Source organism: Gorilla gorilla, chromosome X (genome assembly GCF_029281585.2).
Source record: "Gorilla gorilla gorilla isolate KB3781 chromosome X, NHGRI_mGorGor1-v2.1_pri, whole genome shotgun sequence".
Classification (NCBI taxonomy): domain Eukaryota; kingdom Metazoa; phylum Chordata; class Mammalia; order Primates; family Hominidae; genus Gorilla; species Gorilla gorilla.
Window position 1 is genome coordinate 84,425,346 of NC_073247.2, and position 23,044 is coordinate 84,448,389.

At 37.5% G+C, this 23,044-nt stretch overlaps 1 protein-coding gene and 1 long non-coding RNA gene across 2 annotated transcripts in view; one reads left to right on the forward strand and one right to left on the reverse strand.

The window, feature by feature from the left end:
* Nucleotides 1–23,043, forward strand: LOC134757930 (uncharacterized). Its single transcript, XR_010132568.1, has 5 exons — nt 1–54; nt 8,202–8,241; nt 18,902–18,969; nt 20,487–20,531; nt 22,652–23,043. It is a non-coding gene; the product is annotated as an uncharacterized lncRNA (long non-coding RNA).
* The window catches only part of PHKA1 (phosphorylase kinase regulatory subunit alpha 1), a 134,774-nt gene that overhangs the window by 109,762 nt on the left and 1,968 nt on the right, over nt 1–23,044 (reverse strand). Inside the window, exons 3-4 of the mRNA XM_004064391.4 lie at nt 16,251–16,298; nt 6,749–6,917 (exon numbers count right to left, since the gene is read on the reverse strand). Of these exons, the coding sequence (XP_004064439.1) occupies nt 6,749–6,917; nt 16,251–16,298 (217 nt within the window). The remainder of the gene's footprint in view (nt 1–6,748; nt 6,918–16,250; nt 16,299–23,044) is intronic.

Sequence of the window (23,044 nt, forward strand, 5' to 3'; positions counted from 1 at the left end):
ATCCTGTGCCTCCTGTAGAGCCGAGACACTGCTTGTCGAACAAAGAATGCAGAGGTGAGTACACATAAAATGAGATAGGGCTGGATTAGACCAAAGGTGACTATATAAAGAATACTAAGGCATACAGGGCTCCAGAAATGGAGCTAAATCAGTGGTCTATTGCACTTATATTCTGCACTCATCTGTATAACATTAAGCCTCTTTCTCTCATTTTTAGAAACAACCTTATTGAGATATGTAAAAAGCATGCATAAGAAGTATATATTCAACGGTTTTTAGTGTATGCACAGTTGTGCGACCATCACCACAATCAATTTTAGAACACTGTCATCACTCCAAAAGAAATCCTGTGCCCCTTAGCAGTCACTCCCCACTTCCCTTCTACAGTTGCCCCCCAGCCTAAGTAATCACTAATCTACTTCCTGTCTCTATGATTTGCCTTAGTTGACATTCATATAAATGGAATCATACAATATGTGGCCTTTTATGTCTGGGTTCTTTCACTTAGCATAATATTTTCAAGGTTTGTCAGTGTTGTGGCATGTACCCGTAATTCATTTTTTATTGCCCAAAATATTCCATCTTGAGAGGTAGCAGTAACATGAAAAAAAATTTAAAAATTCCATTGTGCAGATGTATCATATTTTATTTATCCAATTATCAGTTGATAAACATTTGGGTTATTTTCATTTATGGCTATCATAAGTAATGCTGCTATAAACATTAATGTATAAGCTTTTGAGTGAACATATGTTTTCATTTCTCTTGGGTATATATATACTTAGGAGTGAAACTGCTAGATCATACGGTATCTCTTTTTTAAGCCTTTTAAGAAACTACCAGACTCTTTTCCAAAGCAGCTGCACCATTTTACATTTCCACCAGCAGTGTATGAGGGTTCCAATTTCTCCACATCCTCAGCAACACTTATTATCTGTCTTTTTGATTACAGTCATCCTGATGGGTGTGAAGTGGTATCTCGTTGTGGTTTGGACCTATATTTCTTTCAAAATTAATGATGTTCACTATCCTTTCATGTACTTATTGGTTATCTGAACATCTTTTTGGAGGAATGTCAATTCTGATTCTTTGACCATTTTTAATTAGGTTATTTATCTTTTATATTAAGTTCTGAGAGTTCTTTTAGATACAAGTACCTTATCAGATATATGACTTGTGAATATTTTCTTCTATACTATTGGTTGCTTTTTTAGTTTCTTGATGGGGTCCTTTGAAACACAAAAGTTCTTAATTTTGATACATTCCAGTTTCTCTATTTTTTCTTCAGTAGCTTATGCTTTTCGTGCCATATCTAAGAGGCTTTTTCTTAACCCAAGGCCATAAACATTTACTCCTATATTTTTCTCTAAGTGTTTGTTATGTATTGAATTGTGTCCTTCCCCCAAAAATTTGTATATTGAAGCCCTAACCCCTAATATGACTATATTTGGAGATAGGGACTTCAAGGAGATAACTAAGAAGATAAATGAGGTCATGAGGGTGGTCCTAACCCAATAGGGCTGCCGTCCTTATAAGAAGAGGAAGACACACCAGGAGTGCACACACATAGAGAAAAGGCCATGTAAAAACACAGAAAGGGTAGCCATCTGAAAGCCAAGATGAGGCCTCACCAGAAACCAACCCCGCCAGCCTTGCTCTTGGACTTCCAGCCTCCAGAACTGTGAGAAAATAAATTTCTGTTGTTTAAGCCACCTATTCTGTGGTATTCTGTTGTGGCAGACTAATATAGTGTTTTAGTTTTCCTTCTTACATTTAGGCCTACAATTTATTTTGAGTTAATTTTTTCAATTTAATTTCTTTTTTTGTTTGTTTGTTTGAGATGGAGTCTCATTCTGTTGCCCAGGCTGGAGTGCAATGGCGCGATCTTGGCTCACTGCAACCTCCGCCTCCCGGGTTCAAGCGATTCTCCTGCCTCAGCCTCCTGAGTAGCTGGGATTACAGGAACACACCACGCCTGGCTAATTTTTGTATTCTTAGTAGAGATGGGGTTTTGCCATGTTGGCCAGGCTGGTCTCAAACTCCTGACTTTAAGTGATCCTGCCACCTCAGCCTCCCAAAGTGCTGGGATTACAGGCATGGGCCACCGCGCCCAGCCTTGAGTTGATTTTTATATATGGTGTGAGGAAGAAGTACAATTTCATTCTTTTGCATGTGGACATACAGTTGTCCCAGCACCATTTGTTGAAGAGACTATTCTTTCCCCATTGAATTATCTTGGCACCTTTGTCAAAAATCAACTGAGCATAAAGTGATGGCTTATTTCTAACCTCTCAATTCTATTCCAAAGAGCTACATGTCTATACTTATGCCAGTACCTGTACTGTTTTAATTAATATAGCTTTGTAGTAAGTTTTGAAATTAGGAAATTTGAGTCCTTCAACTTTCTTCTTTTTTAAGACTGTTTTAGCTCTTCTGGGTCCTTTAAATTTCCATATAAATTTTAGAAACAGCCTGTCAATTTCTGCAAAGTCAGTTGATGTTAAATCTGTAGATTAATTTGGGAAATGTTGCCACATTAACAATAAATCTTCTGATCCTTGAATATAGATGTCTTTCCATTTATTTAGATATTTACTTTCTTTCAACAATGTTTCATATCTTTCAAAGTACAAATTTTATATTTCTTTTGTTAAATTTATTCCTCATTATTTCATTTTTGATCCCATTTTAATAGAAATTATTTTTAAATTTCATTTTGGTTATTCACTGCTACTGTTTAGAAATATAATTCATTTTTGCATTTTTATCTTGTACATTGTTACCTTGCTGAACTTTATTCTAGAGTTTTAATGAATTCCTTAGGATTTCTCTATGTAAGAACGTATCATCTGCAAATGGAGATAATTATACTCCTTCATTTATTTGATGCCTTTTATTTCTTTTTATTGGCTATTTGCCCTTGCTAAACTGCCAGTACAATTTTAGATACCGGTGGCAAGAGTTGATGTCCTTGTCTTATTCTGATCTATGGGGAAAAGCATTCATTCTTTCACCATCAAATGTCATGTTAGCTGTGGATTTTCAAAGATGCCATTTATCAGGTTGAAAAAATTCTCCTCTATTCCTTATTTGGTAAGTATTTATCATGATAAGGTGTTGAATTTGTCAAATGTTTTTCTGTGTCTACTGAGACAATAATATATCTTTGTCCTTTATTCCACTGACATGATGTATTGCATTAATTTTCAGATAATAAAACAACCTTGCATTCCTGGAATATATATGGTTTGGTCAAGGTATATAAACTTGTTAATATATTGCCGGATTCAGTTACCTAGTATTTTGTTTATTTTTATGTCTATATTAATAAGAGATATTGATCTATAATTGTACTTTGTTGTGATATCTTTGTCTGGTTTTAGCATCAGAGTAATGGCTTCACAGAATGTTGCAAGTGTCACCTCTTCTATTTTTGGAAGTGTTTGTAAATAATTGGTGTTCACTCTTCTTTATTTGGTAGATTTATCAGTACAGCTATCTGCACCCGGGCTTACTTCTCTGTGGAAAGATTTTATATTACTAATTCTCTTTGATTGTAGTAAGTCTACTCAGATTTCCTTTGCTTCTTGAGTCAGATTCAGTAGTTTATCTTTCAAGAAATTTTCCCATTTCATCAAAATTATCTAATTTGTTGGTAACCAGTTGTCCATAGTATTCCCCTTTAGTTCTTTATATTTTTGTAAGGTTGTAGTGATGTCCCCTCTTTTATTCCTAGTTTTAGTAATTTGAGTATTCTCTCTTTTTCTCTTGGTCAATGTAGCTAAAGATTTATCAATTTTGTTGATCTTTTTAAAGAATGAACTTTTGGTTTTGTTGATTTTCTCTATTGTTTTTTCCATTTTCTGTTTCATTAATTTCTGCTGTAATGTTTATTACTTCATCCTTTCTCTTTGCTTTGGGTTTAGTTTGCTTGTCTTTTTCCAGTGCCTTAAGGTGGGAGGTTAGGTTACTGATTTTTCTTTCTTTTTTTTTTTTTTACATTGGTGTTTACAGGTATAAACTTCCCTCTAAGCACTGTTTTCTCTGCTTCCTATAAGTTTTGGTATGTTGTATTTTCTTTTTCATTTAGCTCAAAGTATTTTCTCAATTTGACTTATTGGTCATTTAGGTGTGTATTGCTTCATTTCCATATATTTGTGAGATTCCTAGGTTTCTTTCTGTTCCTAATTTCATTCCATTTTGGTCATAGAACATACTTTGTGTGATTTTGAAATCTTTCAAATTTATTGAGGCTAGTTTTATGGTGTACCATATAATCTATCCTGAAAAATGTTCCATGTGCCATTGAGCTAGTATATGGTTTAGCTTCTTGCTCTTATTGAGCTACTAGCCTCCTCTTAATTGCTTAGAACCCAAATCTCCATTGTTTTTTGAGATTGCCTTTAGGCTTTAACTTTTCCACACTCTGTTAAATAAAGTCAATTCCTTTGGGAAAAGCTACAGAGCTTTGTGTCCTTACAGCCTGCCTCTCTCCCCAGCAAAATTTCCGTGCCAGTGCTCCAGAGCTAGTGGTGAGAACAGTGGCCCACTTCTTTTGGAGTGACACCCCTGCTTTACAAATTGAGTGCTGGGAAGGGATGGTAGCCTTTGATCTTCTTAGTTTGCCCCTCCCAGTGGGGAACCTCCACCCTAATAGTGAAGTGGGCCAAGGTTAATCAGGGCCTAGCATTCTCACCCTGCCTTTTCCTGGGGAGGAGGGGAACTGCAGGCCTGTTAGCTATTCTTGCCTGAACTAGCTTCTGCAACATGGAGCTGGAGAGGATGTATCTCCTTACCTCCCTCAGAGAGATACAGTGTCCCTAAACTGGGAACTAGCTGGGGAGATTGTGCTCTTGGTTGTACCCGCCTTGAATATTGCTTCTGCCATGCTGAGGTGGGGTGGAGGAGGGAGTAGATTTAGACTCAAATGCCACACTCCCTCACTGCTTTTACCAATACTTGGTAGATTTCCTGGAGTAAATGTTTCTCTACTTGCTGTATGTCCTTCAGACAATTTCCAATAATGTCAGTGGCTGGTTTTTAAAAAATAATTTTCAACATTTATGGTTGTTTTGCTGGGGGAGGTTCCATGGAGCCCCTCCTGCCCCCATTCTGTAAGTTGCAGTCAGGTTCTGTCTAAGCCTCTCTTTTAACCAAGATGGAGATTAGTGTATTCAAAAATGTGTAGAGCATTGCTAAATACTCTATGAAGATCTTGCATACTACCACTTACATCTCACATATGCCCTTTCATTCTCAAGGTAACTGCCTTACATAAATTCTGTATCAATCTTGCCTTAAAGTATTTCACTAACTTCCTAACTAGTCTGCCATCTTAATCTTCTTTCCTATCCAATCTATCTTCCTGCTACTGAAGTGAATCATCTGAAACTTCCTTGATTATTTACCTTGAATGACTCGCTACTGATTATGGCCTAAACTGCAAACTATGTGGCATAGTACACAGGCCCTCGAATAGCTAGCCCCAACCTTCTAGTTTCACAGTTTGTCATTTTTCCAGATGCATGTTATACTCTAACCATAGAAGATATCCAGCCTTACCTTGATGGCCAGTACCTTTCAAATTTCCATGTTATATTCATGCTATTCCCTTCCCTTCTCTGATTTGTAAATTTCTACTTATTCCTCAAAGGCCTGATCAAATAATATCTACCTTATTCCAAGTACCTATCAAACTCTGCTGATTGAGCTGAAAATCAAATGTTAAGTCAGGAATCAATAAACATTTGTTGAATGAATGGCTGTGTCTCCTATAAGCCTCTTTGATACATTTCTGCTTGCATTCTGGGCTCAAAATGAAAAACTACAAGAGATATTCAGACATTGTTGCTTTGTAGACATAATTCCAGAATTGGTATTAAAATATTATTAGAAATAGAGTTATAGTTGTCATTCTATTTAAATAAATTAAACCTAAAAATACATTTATTCAGGAAGAAACCTCCCCTACAACAGGAGGACATATCTGGGTAGCCAGTTCATACTTTTAAGAAAAGGCTATTCAGCTTCTGAGCTGTGTGTTCTAGAGGAAATAAAGGAAAGGTTTATCATCAAATATTTATTTCTATTAAAAAAGGAGAAGAGTATTTTGAGGGAATTCCCACCCTGGATGCCCTTAGTACCAAGGATCTCAATAACCGGATTGGAAGATGAAGAAATTAAAATGTCAAAAATATGGTATTTTGAGAAGTACATTAGTTTAGGAAGCTCTGGCAAAGGTCCCATTACTTTTATAAACTAGGTATAATCGGATACATTGCCCTCCCCCAATTTAGGAAAAATAAAAGGAAATTAAGTTGTTTCTTACATTTCCCTTTCTCAGGTAAAGCATCCAAAATTAATAAATTGAGAACCATCTGAAAAGGATATAGTATTCAGTAATTTAAAAATTTGGATTCTGATTCCTAAGTTAATTTTCTTAATATAATTTAGATGCCTATAGACAGATGCCTTGTTTATAATATATTCATAAAGAGTAGCATAAAGTAGGTGATTGAGTTTGTATTTATACTAACTGGCAGGCTTGTCAATGTACTGTAATGAGAACAAGCAATGAAACCTAGCCCTTCTTTGCCATCTCATGATATCTGAGAATTAATAAATAATAAAAAATACCTGTTTCATGAAGATCTACCCCAGCCTTCCCGGTTCTCAATTTAAAAGAATATTAATTAGTACCCCAGACTCCATGCTCAGGGGCTCCGAGCACTTCTCTCCTTGTACTGACCTGAGGCAGTCATTTGGGCTAAGAAGAGCAGGTACACAGAGGTAGCATCCAACTGCAGGTGTCCCCATTGATCATCACCCACTACAGTGGCACAGGTTTTGGTGTTGTACTTTGCATGGAGGCTATCCTTAGTACTCTGACTATATTTGAAGGATTCTACTTTATCCACCTGAAAAGAACAAAAACATTAAAAGAAGGATATACTGAAAAATCAACCCATATGCCACACTTCTGTAATACTCTAACATACATTATTGCAATGTGAAGATACACTATCTTCAGGCAATTGTGAATATTTAAAATACTCGTTACCTGTTTTTTCCTGCACTAATACAACTGGAAAGTCTGTTATTGTTGTTTTTCAATTTAGGTGATTTAATCAGAAAATAATACCAAATAGTTAAAAACAGCTCTTTCCTATTCATTGCCTCTTGTTTACTCTTCATATGGTTGCTTTGCCACACTGCACACTGTAGATATAAACTGAGATTCAGAGTGCTTGAGTGAGAACAGCTTAGTAAGAGGTAACTGAATGTGAAAAGATACATTTGTTCCTGAAACTGAGGTAGAAATTTCGAAGTAAATTAGAATAAGAGGATATATTTTGAAGGAGTAATGAAAAGAGCTGCTGAGAGACACATAGAGTGAGGGAGTAAAGGTATGACAGTCTGAAAGGAAAATATCTTGGGCCCCTTCAAGCTAAGAATTGCTCAGGGAAAATCTGCCTCCCATTCTATTCAAAGTCATCCCTCTGCTCACAGAGACAGATGCATATTCTGATTGCCTCCTTTGGAAAGACTTACCAAAAACTCAAGAGAATGCAACCATCTGTCTCTCACCAACCTGTGACCTGGAAGCCCCCAGTTGTGGGGCGTTGCTTTGAGTTGTCTCAGCTTTTCTGAACTAATGTACTTCTTACATATATTGATTGATGTCTCATGTCTCTCAAAAATGTATAAAACCAAGCTGTGCCCCAACTATCTTGGGCACAGGTCCTCAGGACCTCCTGAAGCTGTGTCACGGGCGCATCTTCAACTTTGGCAAAATAAACTTTCTAAATTAACTGAGACCTGTCTCAGATTTTCAGGGTTCACATTTTGGTAACCTCAAGGTGGGGTGGATTCTGAGTGGAGATGCCCCTGACCTTTGACAAATCTCCTGTTGGTGCTTGGTACCAGCATGAGCTAACTTGATGGCTCAAACCAACAGGACAATTTGCTGAGGCCTGAGAGCACCCCCTCAACAGAATCCCTGATCTCTCAAAATTTGGTTGAGATCTAAAGCTTATTTTCCTGTTACAACTCTTCTTTTTTTGGAGTTTTACTTGCTTCCAACACAAGGAAAGCAAGTTTTCCTGCCTCCATGTCGATGGAAGGCAGGTAACTCCTTTATGGAGTTTGAACACGCTTCTAACGGGGAAGATGAGTTTTGTTTTTGTTTTTCCTGTTTCTAGGACCATAGAGAGCAGTCTACAGCCTGAGACCCATCATCATGTAAGAAACTGGTTTGGGATTCTGTCTTGAAAATTCTTTTTAAACGACTGAAGTTAGCATTAACAACCAGCTGGTGTTAAATTCTGCTTACACTTAGAGTGCTCAGAAATCATAGAATTTGTGTGATGATTGTTAGTTTAGCAGCATTTTGTCCTAGCTGAAATACAGTAATAAGATTTTAAAAGATTTTTTTTAAAAGAGCTCAATGGTTAAAAGTCGGCTTAATTAAAAGGTTAACATCCAAGATGTGTGTGTGTATGTGTGCATGTGGGCATGTTTGTATTTAAAAGGCCTTCATGTTTTGGGGTTGTTTTTTCTTTGAGAAAAAAAACAAGGTCTCCTAAGACCTTGTCTTTTTTTTGAGCAAAAGTTTTTTTTTTTTCTTCTCAGTTGACTGAATTCTGTTTTCACCTGATTTTTTGACTGAAATAGTTATCGCAACAGAGGTTACACTTGGGTTTTTAAGGAAGACACTCAGAAATGTCTTTGTTTAAAAAAATTTTGGCCGGGTGCGGTGGCTCACGCCTATAATACCAGCACTTTGGGAGACCGAGGCGGGTGGATCACGAGGTCAGGAGATCGAGACCATCCTGGCTAACACGGTGAAACCCTGTCTCTACTAAAAATACAAAAACTTAGCCGGGCATGGTGGCGGGTGCCTGTAGTCCCAGCTACTCGGGAGGCTGAGGCAGGAGAATGGCGTGAACCTGGGAGGTGGAGGTTGCAAGGAGCCGAGACTGCACCACTGCACTCCAGCCTGGGTGACAGAGCGAGACTCTGTCTCAAAAAAAAAAAAAAAATTTTTTTAAGTGCACTGTAAAAGCATCTCCCTGTAGTTCTGCACCACCAGACCTTTCTCTCTGTATATTATGATGTAAATTTTGCTATTTGATTTCACCTGAACTGTTTCCTTCAATGTGCAAATTTAAAGCTGTTTAGCTGACAACTGTGTAGGGTTGTGAAACAGGTTATCAAGAATATGAAAATCTAAGAAAAAAAAAGAGGGGGTCTTTATAAATCCATTGGCATGCCTAATGTGTCCTTATATGTATTTATGTGTTGTGTACACACTGTTTCACTACTAAACATATATAAGAGATCTAATTAATTGGCTTAAAGAAAAATAAAAGCATTTAAATCAGATACTAAAAAAGAATAGTCAAATGCTTTTTGAAGTTTATGTAACTTAAGTAAAATCTGTAATAAATAAGCTAGTTTTAAAATTATTTGGTAAAGTAATATTAGAAATGTCTTAGGATTTGCCAGTATACATTCTTTTGTTTTGCATTTATGAATCAAGCAATTTCATACTTATCCCTGCCAAATACTATCAGGTGTCAAAATTTGGCATAGGGGTTATAAACTATAAGCCCAGCCCAAAACAGAATGATTCTTTGCTTGTGTAATTTTTAATAAATAAGACATTGATATGGGCTTAATGAAAATAGCTGCATCTTGAATTTAGTAGTATTACCATAACTTCGAATCCTGTGGCTTTAGGCAGTATGCACAGACAATAAGGAGGTTTGTTTTGGGAAAGGACTGTTATTCTCTTTGTTTCAAAGCTAATCTATAAGCTAAATTCCTCCCAAAGTTAGTTTGGCCTATGCCCAGGAGTGAACAAGGACGGCTTGGGGCTAAGAGCAAGATGGAATCAGTTAGGTCAAATCTTTTTTCACTGTCTCAGTCATAATTTTCAATGGCAGTTTCATAACTTTAAATCACGACTATCACAGTTTTCATAAATAATCAGGGTAAAACAATTAAAATAATTACGTAAATGTAATAGGATAAGTACTTGCAGAAAAACTGGTCATAATTTAGGATATAAAGTTATATTAAATAATAGATATTTAATTATTTGGGTATTTTCCAATAAATATATATTGTAGGAAAACATTCTTGCTAAAAAATAAAAGGTGAACAAGTTTTGTCTAATTCAAAGCTTATTTAAAGGTTATGTATAAAACAAGGTAAAAACAACCAGGAAACAAAAGGAGATGTAAAGAAAGTTATAAGAATAAAGAGGCCAGGTGCAGTGGCTCATGCCTGTAATCCCAGCACTCTGGGAGGCCGAGGCAGGTGGATCAGGGGGTCAAGAGATCGAGACCATCCTGGCCAACATGGTGAAACCCTGTCTCTACTAAAAATACAAAAAAAAATTAGCTGGGTGTGGTGGCGTGCACCTGTAGTCCCAGCTACTCAGGAGGCTGAGGCAGGAGAATTGCTTGAACCCAGGAGGTGGAGGTTGCAGTGAGCCGAGATTGCGCCACTGCACTCTAGCCTGGCCACAGAGCAAGACTCCATCTCAAAAAAATAAAAATAAAAGAGGGATGTTCAGGACAAACCAGAAAGTCCAAATATTAAGTTTTGGTTTTGCTTAGGAAAAAAACCAAGATTAACAAAAAAAAAATTTTTTAAACTAAGGTTATTACATCCATGTATCTTCCTATATGGGCTTTTAAAGTCCTTGTGACATTGAGTTAGAGGGCTTTAACTCCTGGGTCTAAAAAGGACATCAAGTCCTGCTAAATCTTAAACACTAACAGCAATTAAAGCCTCATCTTCAGGCCCCATGGAAGATGCCAATCAAAATAAACTGCATTCCTGAAATACAGGGCAAAAAACAATTAAAGCTATTTGATTCCTCATGAGCCAGGGACTATCGTGGAAGAAGACAGTGCACAGATTGTAAAGGCCAATTTTTAAAGATAAAATAAGTTCAGTTTCTCTATAAATTAATCATTAGTATGAAAGGCACACTGATGCAAAACCAGTATGCCTGGTTAATCTGTGTCAGTTTAACAGGTTTTTCTTAAAGCATTAACCAACTCCTCCAACTCCTTAATAAAGGTTATAAAAGCCTTATGGAAGTTATATTTTATAATCAAGGTTAAACTTTATAGATTGTTTACAAAATTTTGAAAAACAAATGTAATTGGCTTCATGCTGTTTTTATTAGGGCTTCTTGTTTAGAAAATTAAGTCTCTTCTCTCAAAGAATTAAGGTTTTCACTTTTTTTGAAGTCCTTGAATTATCACTTTGGTTAAACAATGACCTGTAATATTCTTTTGTAATATCAAGCGTTTCAAACTTTTATATTTGACAAATTTTCTAAAATCAAATTATAAATTATGTCTTTTTCTAACCTAATTAATCCTTTAAGACATTAGGTTCCCTGAAGTCCAAAAATGTCATAATTTGGCTTATTTGGTATAAAAATTATACAGGAAGCACTGTCAAATATGAAATGTTGTTTGGTTTTCTTTGGGCTGTATTTGTATAAATATGTTATTGGTATGTGTTCCAAAATTATGAGAAACTCCTGAAATTCTGATATAACTTAGTGTACATTATCAGTAATATTCCTAATTGTTATGTTAAAATTATTGTGTGCCACAGAGGTAACAAATTTCTTTGTCAATTGTGTCTTTTGATTATGGCTGCCTTAAAACTTTTTTTTCATCCATGGACAATTGTTGTCTTGTTTTGGTCCTTTTTAGAAGACGGTTTTATAATCAGCTATAAAATTCCAATAGGTGCTCTTAAATGCAGGTTTCTGATAACTTTTGAAGATTGTGACATCAGAATAGAGGAAAAATTTCCAGGACTCATGGAGAACTAAAATGTTCATGAATATCAAGCAGAACAAGAAATAACTGCATGGACTGAACTAATTTTTTGGACTTTTTGCTTAAAAGGTTTGCTGATCCTTTGTTTTGTTTTTCAGATACTTAAAACTTTTCTTTTGAGCTACTGACAGCTTTTAACAATTTAGTATACTGCCATAAACAAGATTTGGAGCATATTTATTTCTCTCTACCTGATTTTCTCTAGAATTTGGAAACTATTTGTGAGTATTCTTAACTTACAGCAATACAGTTATTTGCGTAAGTGCAATAAGAATCTGTTTTCATTTGTAACAGGACACAGTTGGAGAAACTGGTAATTTTACCAAGGCTTTGACTGGAATGGTGTGCTTTCCTTTAAAGAATCAAACTTGACTTGTGAAGCCAATAAAGCCCTTGGAAAAACTGGCCTCATATTTCATGTACACAGGCCACGTATAGGGTTTCTGACCCTTGGTAAGTAAAGAATGTCACTTTCCGACAGGCACAGAAGCCTCAGGTTTATCTTGGAACCTCAAGAGGAGGAGAAATTCAAACAACTCATAGATATTTGATGGCATAAATTCATGGCTGGGCTCGGCTTTCAAGAAGTCTTAACTAATGGCTGGGTGTGGTGGCTCACGCCTATAATCACAGCATTTTGGGAGGCTGAGGCAGGTGGATCATGAAGTCAGGAGTTCAAGACCAGCCTGGCCAACATGGTGAAACACCATCCCTACTAAAAATACAAAAATTAGCTGGGCGCAGTGGTGGGCGCCTGTAATCCCAGCTCCTCGGGAGGCTGAGGCAGGAGAATCACTTGAACCCAGGAGGTGGAGGTTGCAGTGAGCTGAGATCATGCCACTGCACTCTAGCCTGGGTGACAGAGCAAGACTCCATCTCAAGAAAAAAAATCTTATCTGAGATTCCTCCTATGGAACAAAATTCCATCAAAGCCCATTTAAAAGCCTATGTAAAAAATAATTATTCTTGCTGCACTGTATACAAATAATTAGGCCAAGTATAATAAGCAAACCAGTCCTACCATGATTTGTCTTTAGTAAAAGGGGAAACTGGAGAGAGAAAAAATTATATTTCAAAACGATAGGACACCCATTGTTAGATTGTAGTCTTGCCTAATTTTTGTTTCAATTTTTATTAGTTTCTACAGTTTGGATGGAATTCTAATTTTTTTTGGCTACAAGTCTTCAAAATAATGTTTTCAACTTTTTCCTTCCTTTTTTTCCCCCATTTTTCCTAATTTGGAGTCCCTGAAAACTCAGCTGTGCTTTCTTAAAACCCTGGGAACTGAAGCCAGACAACTCAAACTTCAGAAAAAAATAACAGTAATTGGCCAGCACGGTGGGTTATGCCTGTAATCCCAGCACTTTGGGAGGCCGAGGCTGGTGGATCACTTGAGGTCGGGAGTTTGAGACCAGCCTGGCCAACATGGTGAAACCCCATATCTACTAAAAACATACAAAAATTAGCCGAGTGTGGTGGCGCACATCTGTAATCCCAGCTACTCAGGAGGCTAAGGCAGGAGGATCACTTGAACCCGGGAGGCGGAGGTTGCAGTGAGCCAGGATCACACCACTGCACTCCAGCCTGGGTGACAGAAAGAGGCTTCATCTCAAAAAACAACAGTAACCTATTTACATTCATAAGCCACTTTCATACCTGCCTAATAATGTATGGACTTCAGAGTAATAGGGCCTATACTGATTTTTCCAGGATTGTTCTTTTGTTTGTTATTGTTTTTTCTCCCTTACCTCCCCGCATTTTCTCTTCACAGGATATGAGACTTCACAACCTGCTAAAAATGAGCTTTTGGGACCTACCTATCTAGAAATAAACTGTCCTACTCACGAGAGATCAGGTGAAACCTGAGATCAGAGATTCATTTTCTTGTAAAATGCTTTCTCCAAAAGATTTGAAAAAACAAAGGTGGGGGGTTGTGAAAGGAAAATATCTTGGGCCCCTACAAGCTGGGAACTGCTCAGGGAAAATCCGCCTCCCATTCTATTCAAAGTCATCCCTCTGCTCACAGAGATAGATGCATATTCTGATTGCCTCCTTTGGAAAGACTTATCAGAAACTCAAGAGAATGCAACCGTCTGTCTCTTACCTACCTGTGACCTGGAAGCCCCCTCGAGGCCTTGCTTTCAGTTGTCTCACCCTTTCTGGATGGAACTAATATACTATACTTCTTACATATATTGATTGATGTCTCATGTCTCCCTAAAATGTATAAAACCAAGTTGTGCCCCAATCACCCTGGGCACATGTCTTCAGGACCTCCTGAGGCTGTGTCATGGGTGGGTCCTCAACCTTGGCAAAATAAACTTTCTAAATTAACTGAGATCTGTCTCGGATTTCCTAGGTTCAAAACAGAAAGCTAAAACTAGAAGTCAGAAGGGAAATATTATGCAAAGGACAACTGAAAGACTTAGTTCCTGAAATTTAAATTTGATAATTAATGCCTCTGATGTATGACAGTAACCGTTATACCTTAAATTTGGTTCCTGAAATTGGTGACCTTAAACCTATTTGGTAAGGTAGAAAGTTCAAATATTGGCCAGGCAAGGTGGCTCATGCCTATAATCCTGGCATTTTAGGAGGCCAAGGTGGGAGGATCACTTGAGCCCAGGAGTTTGAGACCAGCCTGGGCAACATAGTGAGATTCCATCCCTACAAAAAAAAATTTTTAATTAGCAAGGCATGGTGGTGCACACCTGTAGTCCCAGTGATGCGGGAGGCTGAGGTGGGGGGATCACTTGAGCCCAGAGGCCAAGGCTGCAGTGAGTGAGCTATGATCATATCACTGCACTCCAGCCTGAGCGACAAAGTAAGACCCCTATCTAAAAAGAAAAAAACGAAAGTGCAAATATCTAAAATACAAAATAAAGTAGCAAAGACTTTCTATCTATCACATATTTCTATGTACTACTTTCTATCTACTATATATTTCCTTCTACTATAGACTTCTGTGCCTGTAGGCAGTCACTTTAGCAATCCGGGCCTCAATTTCTTCTTCTAATAAAACATAATCTTGATCTTCAGAAAAGCCAGGTAAGATTCAGTGTGGGCAAAATGCTTTAAGATCTCCTAGGATAAAACAATTTTTTAAAGTAAAAACACTTTTGTATGCAAAAATATCACAAACAAGCCTCAAAAATAAATGATAGACTGCTAAAAAATTCGCAAGGCATATGACAAAGGACTAATGTCTATAATGTACAGTAACTTTTCAACAGGCAGGAAAGAGAACCTAGATGATAGGCAAAGGACTTAGCAGACAATTCATCCATGAGGAAATGCAAATTTTCAATCTACACATAAAAGGATGCTCAACTTCACTGGAGGTCAGGAAAATGCAAATTACTGCAAGGAGATGCAAATTCAAGGTTTCTTATCTCCAATCTTAAAATCTAAAACACTTTGAAAAGGTTTTTCCCCTAAATTTTGCATTAAAATTCATTTGTTGGCAACACCAGATTCAAATTAAGTCTTTATTTATTCTACTTAGTATGAAATTGCATGTTTCCCTACAGAGATATTAATGTTTCTGATTATAGAGTGCTGTTCTAGACCCGCAGAAGGCATAAGGTAATATATGGTGTATATATACCATACACCATATAATTAAAGGTTGGCAGGAGTATGCACTGTGCTGCCTTTTTAAAATCTGAAAAACTTTAAATTCTAAAGTTGATGGTCCCAAGGGTTTCAAATGAGGGTTTTGTGTATGTGTATGTGTATGTGTGTGTGTGTGTGTGTGTGTGTGTGTGTGTGTGCGTTTTGTTTACTTGTTTTTGAGACTGGGTTTCAGGCTGGAGTGCAGTGGCACCATCTTGGCTCACTGCAGCCTTGACCTCCCAGGCTCAAGTGATCCTCCCACTTCACCCCCGCTAACCCCAAGTAGCTGGGACTACAGGAACACACAACCATGCGCGGCTAATTTTTATATTTTTTGTAGAGACAACGCTTCGCCATGTTGCCCAGGCTGGTCTTGAACTTCTGGACTCAAGCAATCCATCCGCCTTGGCCTCCCAGAATGCCGGGATTACAGGCATGAACCACCAGTGCCTGGTCAAATGAGGGTTTTTAAACCTGTATCATCTTTTCACTCTACATACACAATTGCATGTACAGTAATGATGAAACACATTGAAAATCATTTGTAGAGGGTCAAAAAAGACTGGAAAGAAACATTGCAGTGGTAATTACATTGTGAGATTATGGGTGACATTATCCCTCTCCAATTTTCAAAATTTTCTAAAATTAGTGTGTAGTATTTGTGAAACTGAAAGAAAATATAAGCTATAAACATTCCCTAAAGGATAGAGATACTATTACAATGTGCTTTTATTAGAGAGGAGGGTGTTATCAATACCATACCTGTCTGATCATGCAGTGCAGTAGTCCTCTCATCAGCTTCACTACACTCTGCAGAAATAAATGGAAACAAGACAGTTATAAACATCCCTAGATACAGGAACACTTACTCAGCAACTGCAGATGGTACATGACCTTTTGAGAACAAGTAACCCTATCCTGTGTTCCTATTTACATGACATTTACTTTATTGGTACACAGAAGAGCAGATTACAGCTAAAAGTGGAATCAAAAGCTACACTTTATGATTCCTTCAAGTCAAAAAAATCATCCAAGCTTCAACTGGTTTATGTAAAAATAAGCCAACCATCCTATTAGAGGACATTCCACCTGGAGAAAGGGACAAGTCAGCTCAAAAATCCTAAGGCTCTGAGGATATTCTAAAATACATCCTATGGCCTAGAAAGACTTCACTACAACATTGCTTTCATTTTTTCTAAGCTAGCCAAGACTTATCTTCAAGAGTCCACAGAAATATTTATCTGGACATGTCCCCTAAAGAATAAAGTGAATTTTAATTAAGAATAAGTATAAAGGGGATCTGTTCATTTGACTCAACCCGTTTTCCTTGAAAGAAAGTCACAAATTCTTAAGTTTCAAGTCATCACTATTTCTCTTACTGGGGCTTGACAATTTAAAGTAGTCTGTTTTCCAATCATAACATCTCAAAATTCTGATCACCAACTATATACTACATGACACTAAAGGGCCCATCAATCGTGGCATGGGTAGAAATGTGTTTTGGAAGAACATAGCACCGAACAGTTTCTCTATTTCTCCAAAAAGCTTTCTGTTTCACAGTCCAAAAGAAATCCAACCAGGTTACTCCAGGGTATGCTGGCTCAGAGGTAACTTCAGGACACCTCTGAAAACTAATCTACTTGGAAGCCACATGATTCTGTTATTTCTTCAAAACATATTCAAATGGGACTACAAGCAATAGTCATGATAAGGATAAGTACCTATTAAGTTCCAACTCTTTATGAAGCCTTTTATTGAGGGAAAAATAAGAATAAAAATGGTTTCTGTGGGAGAGTCCCCTTTCTTAAGTCACTTCTGTCTATAAATGGTCCCCTCCCCTTACAGATCAAAAGAAGAAATTTTAAAAAGAGAGAAAGAATAGGCAGTGCATGATCTTGTCACATTTTAAAGCCTGAAACATTTATTACAAAGCAAGGAAACTTATTGTAACCCCTACAAGAAGACATCTATATGACTTTGATGCTAATGAAAGAGTCCATCTCTTTAATATACCTGTTATGGAAAGTATTTAACACAACCTCTTCTGTGGGGAAACTTTATTCAATTCTGATACATGTCACTACATACTCAAAGTTTTCTACCATATTCTGTCTTTTCTAAAAGTCAATGAATCAGAATGGGAAGCAGAGGGAGGGGCTTGAATAGTCTTGTCTTTATATCAGTGGCCTAAAGGAACTCATTTTAAAAAAACATATTAAGGGCCTCTAGTCGACCAATATAGAACTCAGCATATATACTATTCTGTAAGAATCCTGGGCTCATGTCATTGGCTTCTTCACTATTTTACTGCCTTAGTCATCTTTTCTCTTGCAAACCCATCAACTCCCTTTACCCTCTAGCCCCACTATTCCCATCTAAATTTTCTTTAAACAGCAAATCTGGGGAATCAAGGACTCAGTGGAGGATCTCAATTAGTGGCCATTGTCAGCCATTTCTACCCTCAAGTTCTAATTTCCAAGGCAAGATAAAATTAGTAGGAAGTATCGGGAGGTAGGAATGATGGGAGGTATCTGTACTTTGTGTTCCCCAAACTAACTGTTTTCTGATCCAGGTGTGCTAGATGGCATTAATTATACATGTACATTCATACATCAGGGCTTCTACCCCATACCAAGTGACTCTCCCTCTTGCCTATTCTTTTTGAGGACATAAATCAATATATATCTGTGAACTGACTTTATAAGAATATATAACTACACAACCATATCTGTGTACCTCTTTCTCTCTACCCCCAGGTATATGTGCAATCAGATATTTATTGAACCTCTATCAGGTTTTGTAGAACATAAAGAAAAGGGAAATGGGACAGATATGTTTTAAAAACTAACTACAGCATAGTCTACCCAGCATTTCCTAATTATCCTTTAAAACCCAACTCCTCTCTGAAGTCTTCCTTGCCTCGTCCCAGAGAAGTTCAGACATTCCCACCTCTGTGTGTTCCCACAGAGCTTAGTAGTTATCTCAAATATATAAATCAGTACCTATAGTACCTATCTTAATGTACTGTAACTCTACTTGCTTATATATCTGTCTCCCCCATCAGACAATGAACTCCCTGAGAAAGGGGCAGAGGCCAGGTTCAGAAAAAGACCTTCAAGTCAATGCACGAAGGAAGTTGAATTAAAAAACAAACTCATGTCTGCAAGTAACTCTCAAATGGCTTATCAAAAAATCGTGTGTGTGTGTGTGAGTGTGTGTGTGTGTGTGTGTGGAGGGGTGGGTACGCAAATATGACAAAGTGTTAACAACTAGCGAATTTAGATAGAGTATATGCAAGTATGTTTATTTTACTATTCTTGCAACTTTCCTGTAAGTTTGAAATTTTCCATAAAAAAAAGTTGAGGGTTACATATAAACATTTTGTACCATTTTCTTTTTAACATCTATTATAGGGCCTGGCACATGATGATTACACAGTCTTTTAAATTTAAAAAAACGAAGATGTTGAATGGCACAGATGGTAAGTGATCTAGAAGTTCCAAGAAAGGAGTCCTGAGAAAGTGATCACTGTACAAGTGAGTGGTCTGTGAGGAAGGACAGGGACCACAGAAAAAGTGGGATTGGTGCTAGGCTTTCAAAGGATATTAGTTTAGATTGAAAGGGAATAGGCAGGTAGAAGAAGAAGCCCATAAAAATTTTTGCAGGTGGCAATGTCTATGGCTCCCACGGAGGCAAAAATTCAAACAATACTGATTCCTAAGTCATAAGACCCAGGTTGCATTCATGGTACCATCAAATTCCAGCTTCATCTCTGGGCCTCAGTCCCTTCACTTGGAAATTGAGGATAATAATACTTGATTCACAGGGTATTGTGAGAATAAAATACTGGTAATTATGGGGAAGTGTGTTGTACAATGGAAAGTATTTATACAAATGTTAGGTATTTTTATTAAGGGATTAGAGGAGTAATAAAGACATCAGCCTGGCTGGAACTGGGGGTATAATGGAGGGCACCAGCGTGATATAATATTGAAAAAAATAAGCTAGGACCAACCCATAGAGGGCCTTGTCTATCAATCCAAAATGTTTCGACTTTACTTGTGGAGAAATGAGGGCCACAGAAAGATTGTCGAGGATGGAAATAACATAATTTAAATGTGGTTTTCACAGAAGTGTTAGGAAATAAGGGCTTAGACTAAGGTTGAGGCAGAAGTGAAGAGAAAAGAGGGGATAGATTCAAGAGAAATTATATGAATCAACAGACTTTGGTGTGCATGCATCAAAAGGTAACAGGGAGAAGTCAAAAATCATTCTAAGGTTAAGTAGCACACTTCAAGCACTGTTTTATAGAGTGCTAGTCCAAGAGATTCTGGAAAGGCTATAAAATTCACTCCCATCTTAGACAAAAAATGCACATTAGTACATCAAAGGCTCTGAGAAATTATGGAGTAAAAGACACATGCTCTTTAACATAGTCCCAAACTTAGTTGGCCTAGTATTCCACAGAACATACTATGGGAAATACTCCAAGTAATATTGCCTGGGTGGTTGGTAGAATGGAGACAGTAATAACAGAAAAAGAGATTGTTGATGAGTTTCCATTGTTTTGTAGTTTGTTTTTAGTTGGAAAGGTGGGGTTTCAGACACATTGAGTTTGAGGAGCCACAGTATATGCAGATGAAACTGATGAGGTGACAAATGAAAACCTAGGTTTAAAATTGAAGTGAGGTCAGAGATGAAGACTCAGAAGTCATTCTCATAAAGGTAATAGTTAAAGTCATGAGAAAAAATGAATGACCACACAAAAAGAACAAAACTTAGCACAAAGAACTGGAGTGAGGCCCAGAGATGAAGCTGAAATTTGATGGTACCATGAATGCAAAGAGATATCCCTATTTGTGTGCCTATATTTCTATGGGTATGAGACTGTATCTATATACCTTAGAGAAAGACATTTGTAAAAACATACATGTGCATAATTCTACTCTCAATCTAGGATGCAGTAGTTGCCTAAACCCTTGTCCTCTTTTCTTCCAGAATTCTCTTCAATTCTCTGACATTATTTCTCAGAAAGAAACCAAGGTAAGAATTGGAAGGAAGGGTAGAAATAATTAACAATCAATGTTTTGGGAAAATCCACACAGTAATAGAAAGTTGCAGTAGGTGGGAATTTAATCTATGAATTTATTGGATTTAATCTATGTTCATATTTTGCCATAACTAGTCATTCTTCACACTGGCTATACATTAGAATCACCCGGGTAGTTTTTAAAAAATATTGATGCTACTGAGCTCCACTTCCAGAGATTCATATTTAAATTGTTCTAAGCTGTGGTGTACTAAGGGTATTTCTTAAAAGATTCCTGGCCGGGTATGGTGGCTCACACCTGTAATCCCAGCACTTTGGGAGGCTGAGGTGGGTGAATCATTTGAGATCAGGAGTTCCAGACCAACCTGGCCAACATGGTGAAACCCCATCTCTACTAAAAATACAAAAAAATTAGCTGGGTGTGGTGGTGCACGCCTGTGATCCCAGCTACTGTGAGGCTGAGGCAGGAGAATCGCTTGAACCTGGGAGATGGAGATTGCAGTGAGCCGAGATCGCACCACGGCACTCCAACCTGGGCAATAGAGCAAGACTTAGTCTCAAAAAAAAAAAAAAGCTTCTCAAAGTGCAGTCAGAGTTTGGAACCACTCATCTAGATCAGGGACAAATCTAGCCCATTGCTATTTTTATGAATTAAGTTTTATTCAAACATAACTATACTCATTCTTTATATACAGGGGACCCCTGAACAACATAAGTTTGAACTGTGCAGGTCCACTTATATGTGGCTTTTTTCCAACCAAACACGGATCAAAAATGCAGGATTCAGGGATGAGAAACCCATGTATATGGAAGGCTGACTTTTCTTATAGATGGGTTCCACAGAGCTGACTGCAGAATTTGAGTATGCAGAGATTTGGTTATAAGCAGCCTGTACTGGAATCCATCCTGCACATATACTGAGGGATGACTGCATTGTCTCTGGCTGCATTTGCACCACAATCACAGAGCTGAGTAGTTAGATAGAGACCACATGTGACCTACAACCCTAATGACAAAAAAAGATATGATTTTCTGGTCCTTGATTAACACTGAATCAGGTTTGAGAAAAAAATTGAGACCTAATAATAAAAACCTGTTGCAATTAATAATGAAAGTTCATATAAATTTAAAAATTCCCACAAAATCTTTTCTTTTTGAAAGATGTTTCCCATTGCTATAATGTTTTGAAACATTCCTAATTACTATTAAGGTGGTATGAAAGGTATTTTTTGGCTATGTGAAAAATTATTTAATGGAATATTAAAATTTTAGAATGGGCAATTCAATGCTTCCCTACTATTCCCCCTTCCTCTGTTAAATTCTTTATAACTGGGCCAAATAAGAAAAAGTGTTAACATTACAGGGAGATAACAGATTTCTTCTAATAGAATTGAAAAAATGGGTCAAATTGTACCAGATATGAGATTCCAATTCTACTGATATTAATTTCTAGTAAAAATAGCAACAAACAAAACACTGAGCTCAAACTAGAAAACGTTGAGTAGGATGTAGGATTTGGGGTAGGGGAGTGGGCAGGATTACAGGTGAATTTTTTTAAACACTCCTCTATATTTTCCAAATTTCTACAATGGTATTATTTTTATAAAAGTCATAAAAGGCTGGGCACGGTGGCTCATGCCTGTAATCCTAGTGCTTTGGGAGGCGGAGGCGGGCAGATCACAAGGTCAGGAGATTGAGACCATCCTGGCTAACATGGTGAAACCCTGTCTCTACTAAAAATACAAAAAATTAGCCGGGCGTGGTGGCACGCGCATGTAGTCCCAGCTACTCGGGAGGCTGAGGCAGGAGAATCGCTTGAACACAGGAGGTGGAGGTTGCAGTGAGCTGAGATCGTGCCACTGCACTCCAGCCTGGGGACAGAGTGAGACTCCGTCTCAACAACAACAAAAAAAGTCATAAAAATAATGATCTGTACTACCTGGTGTGGAGCAAAAACTTGAATAATTTCTTTTTTTTTTTGGTGGACCTATTTATCTCTCAATAATGGCTTGAATGAACAACAAATGCCTGCTGTTGCTAAGGACAACACAGTGCAACCCCACATTATATTGATACTCGTAAAATAACCAAATATCAATATTCTGATTTATAGATGAAGACTGGAGCTCAGATTGCCTAAGTCTTGGAGAGACCACTGGAGAAAATGGCTGGTACAGAGAGAATTTTTCCCACTAATGGAAATGAATGCACATCCATCTTATAACTGACAACAGAGTACTTCAACTCCCACCATAGCCCAGAATATTGTTTTCTTAATATTATTTTCTTGGTCGTTGAAGAGGATGCAGCTCCCTTTGCGTCTCAACAGTTCTATAAAGGATGCTTGTTTACTGAGGGGAAGTGCCTTAAAAGTTGGCTTAAAGGCATCTGCTGACTCTGACCTCATTTTGCCCAGGAGTTGGGGGAGGGAGGAAGCAACAGGCTCTGAAACAGTGGCCACAGCTATAAAAATCAACAAATAAAGTCTTTACTGTGTCTAGTCCAG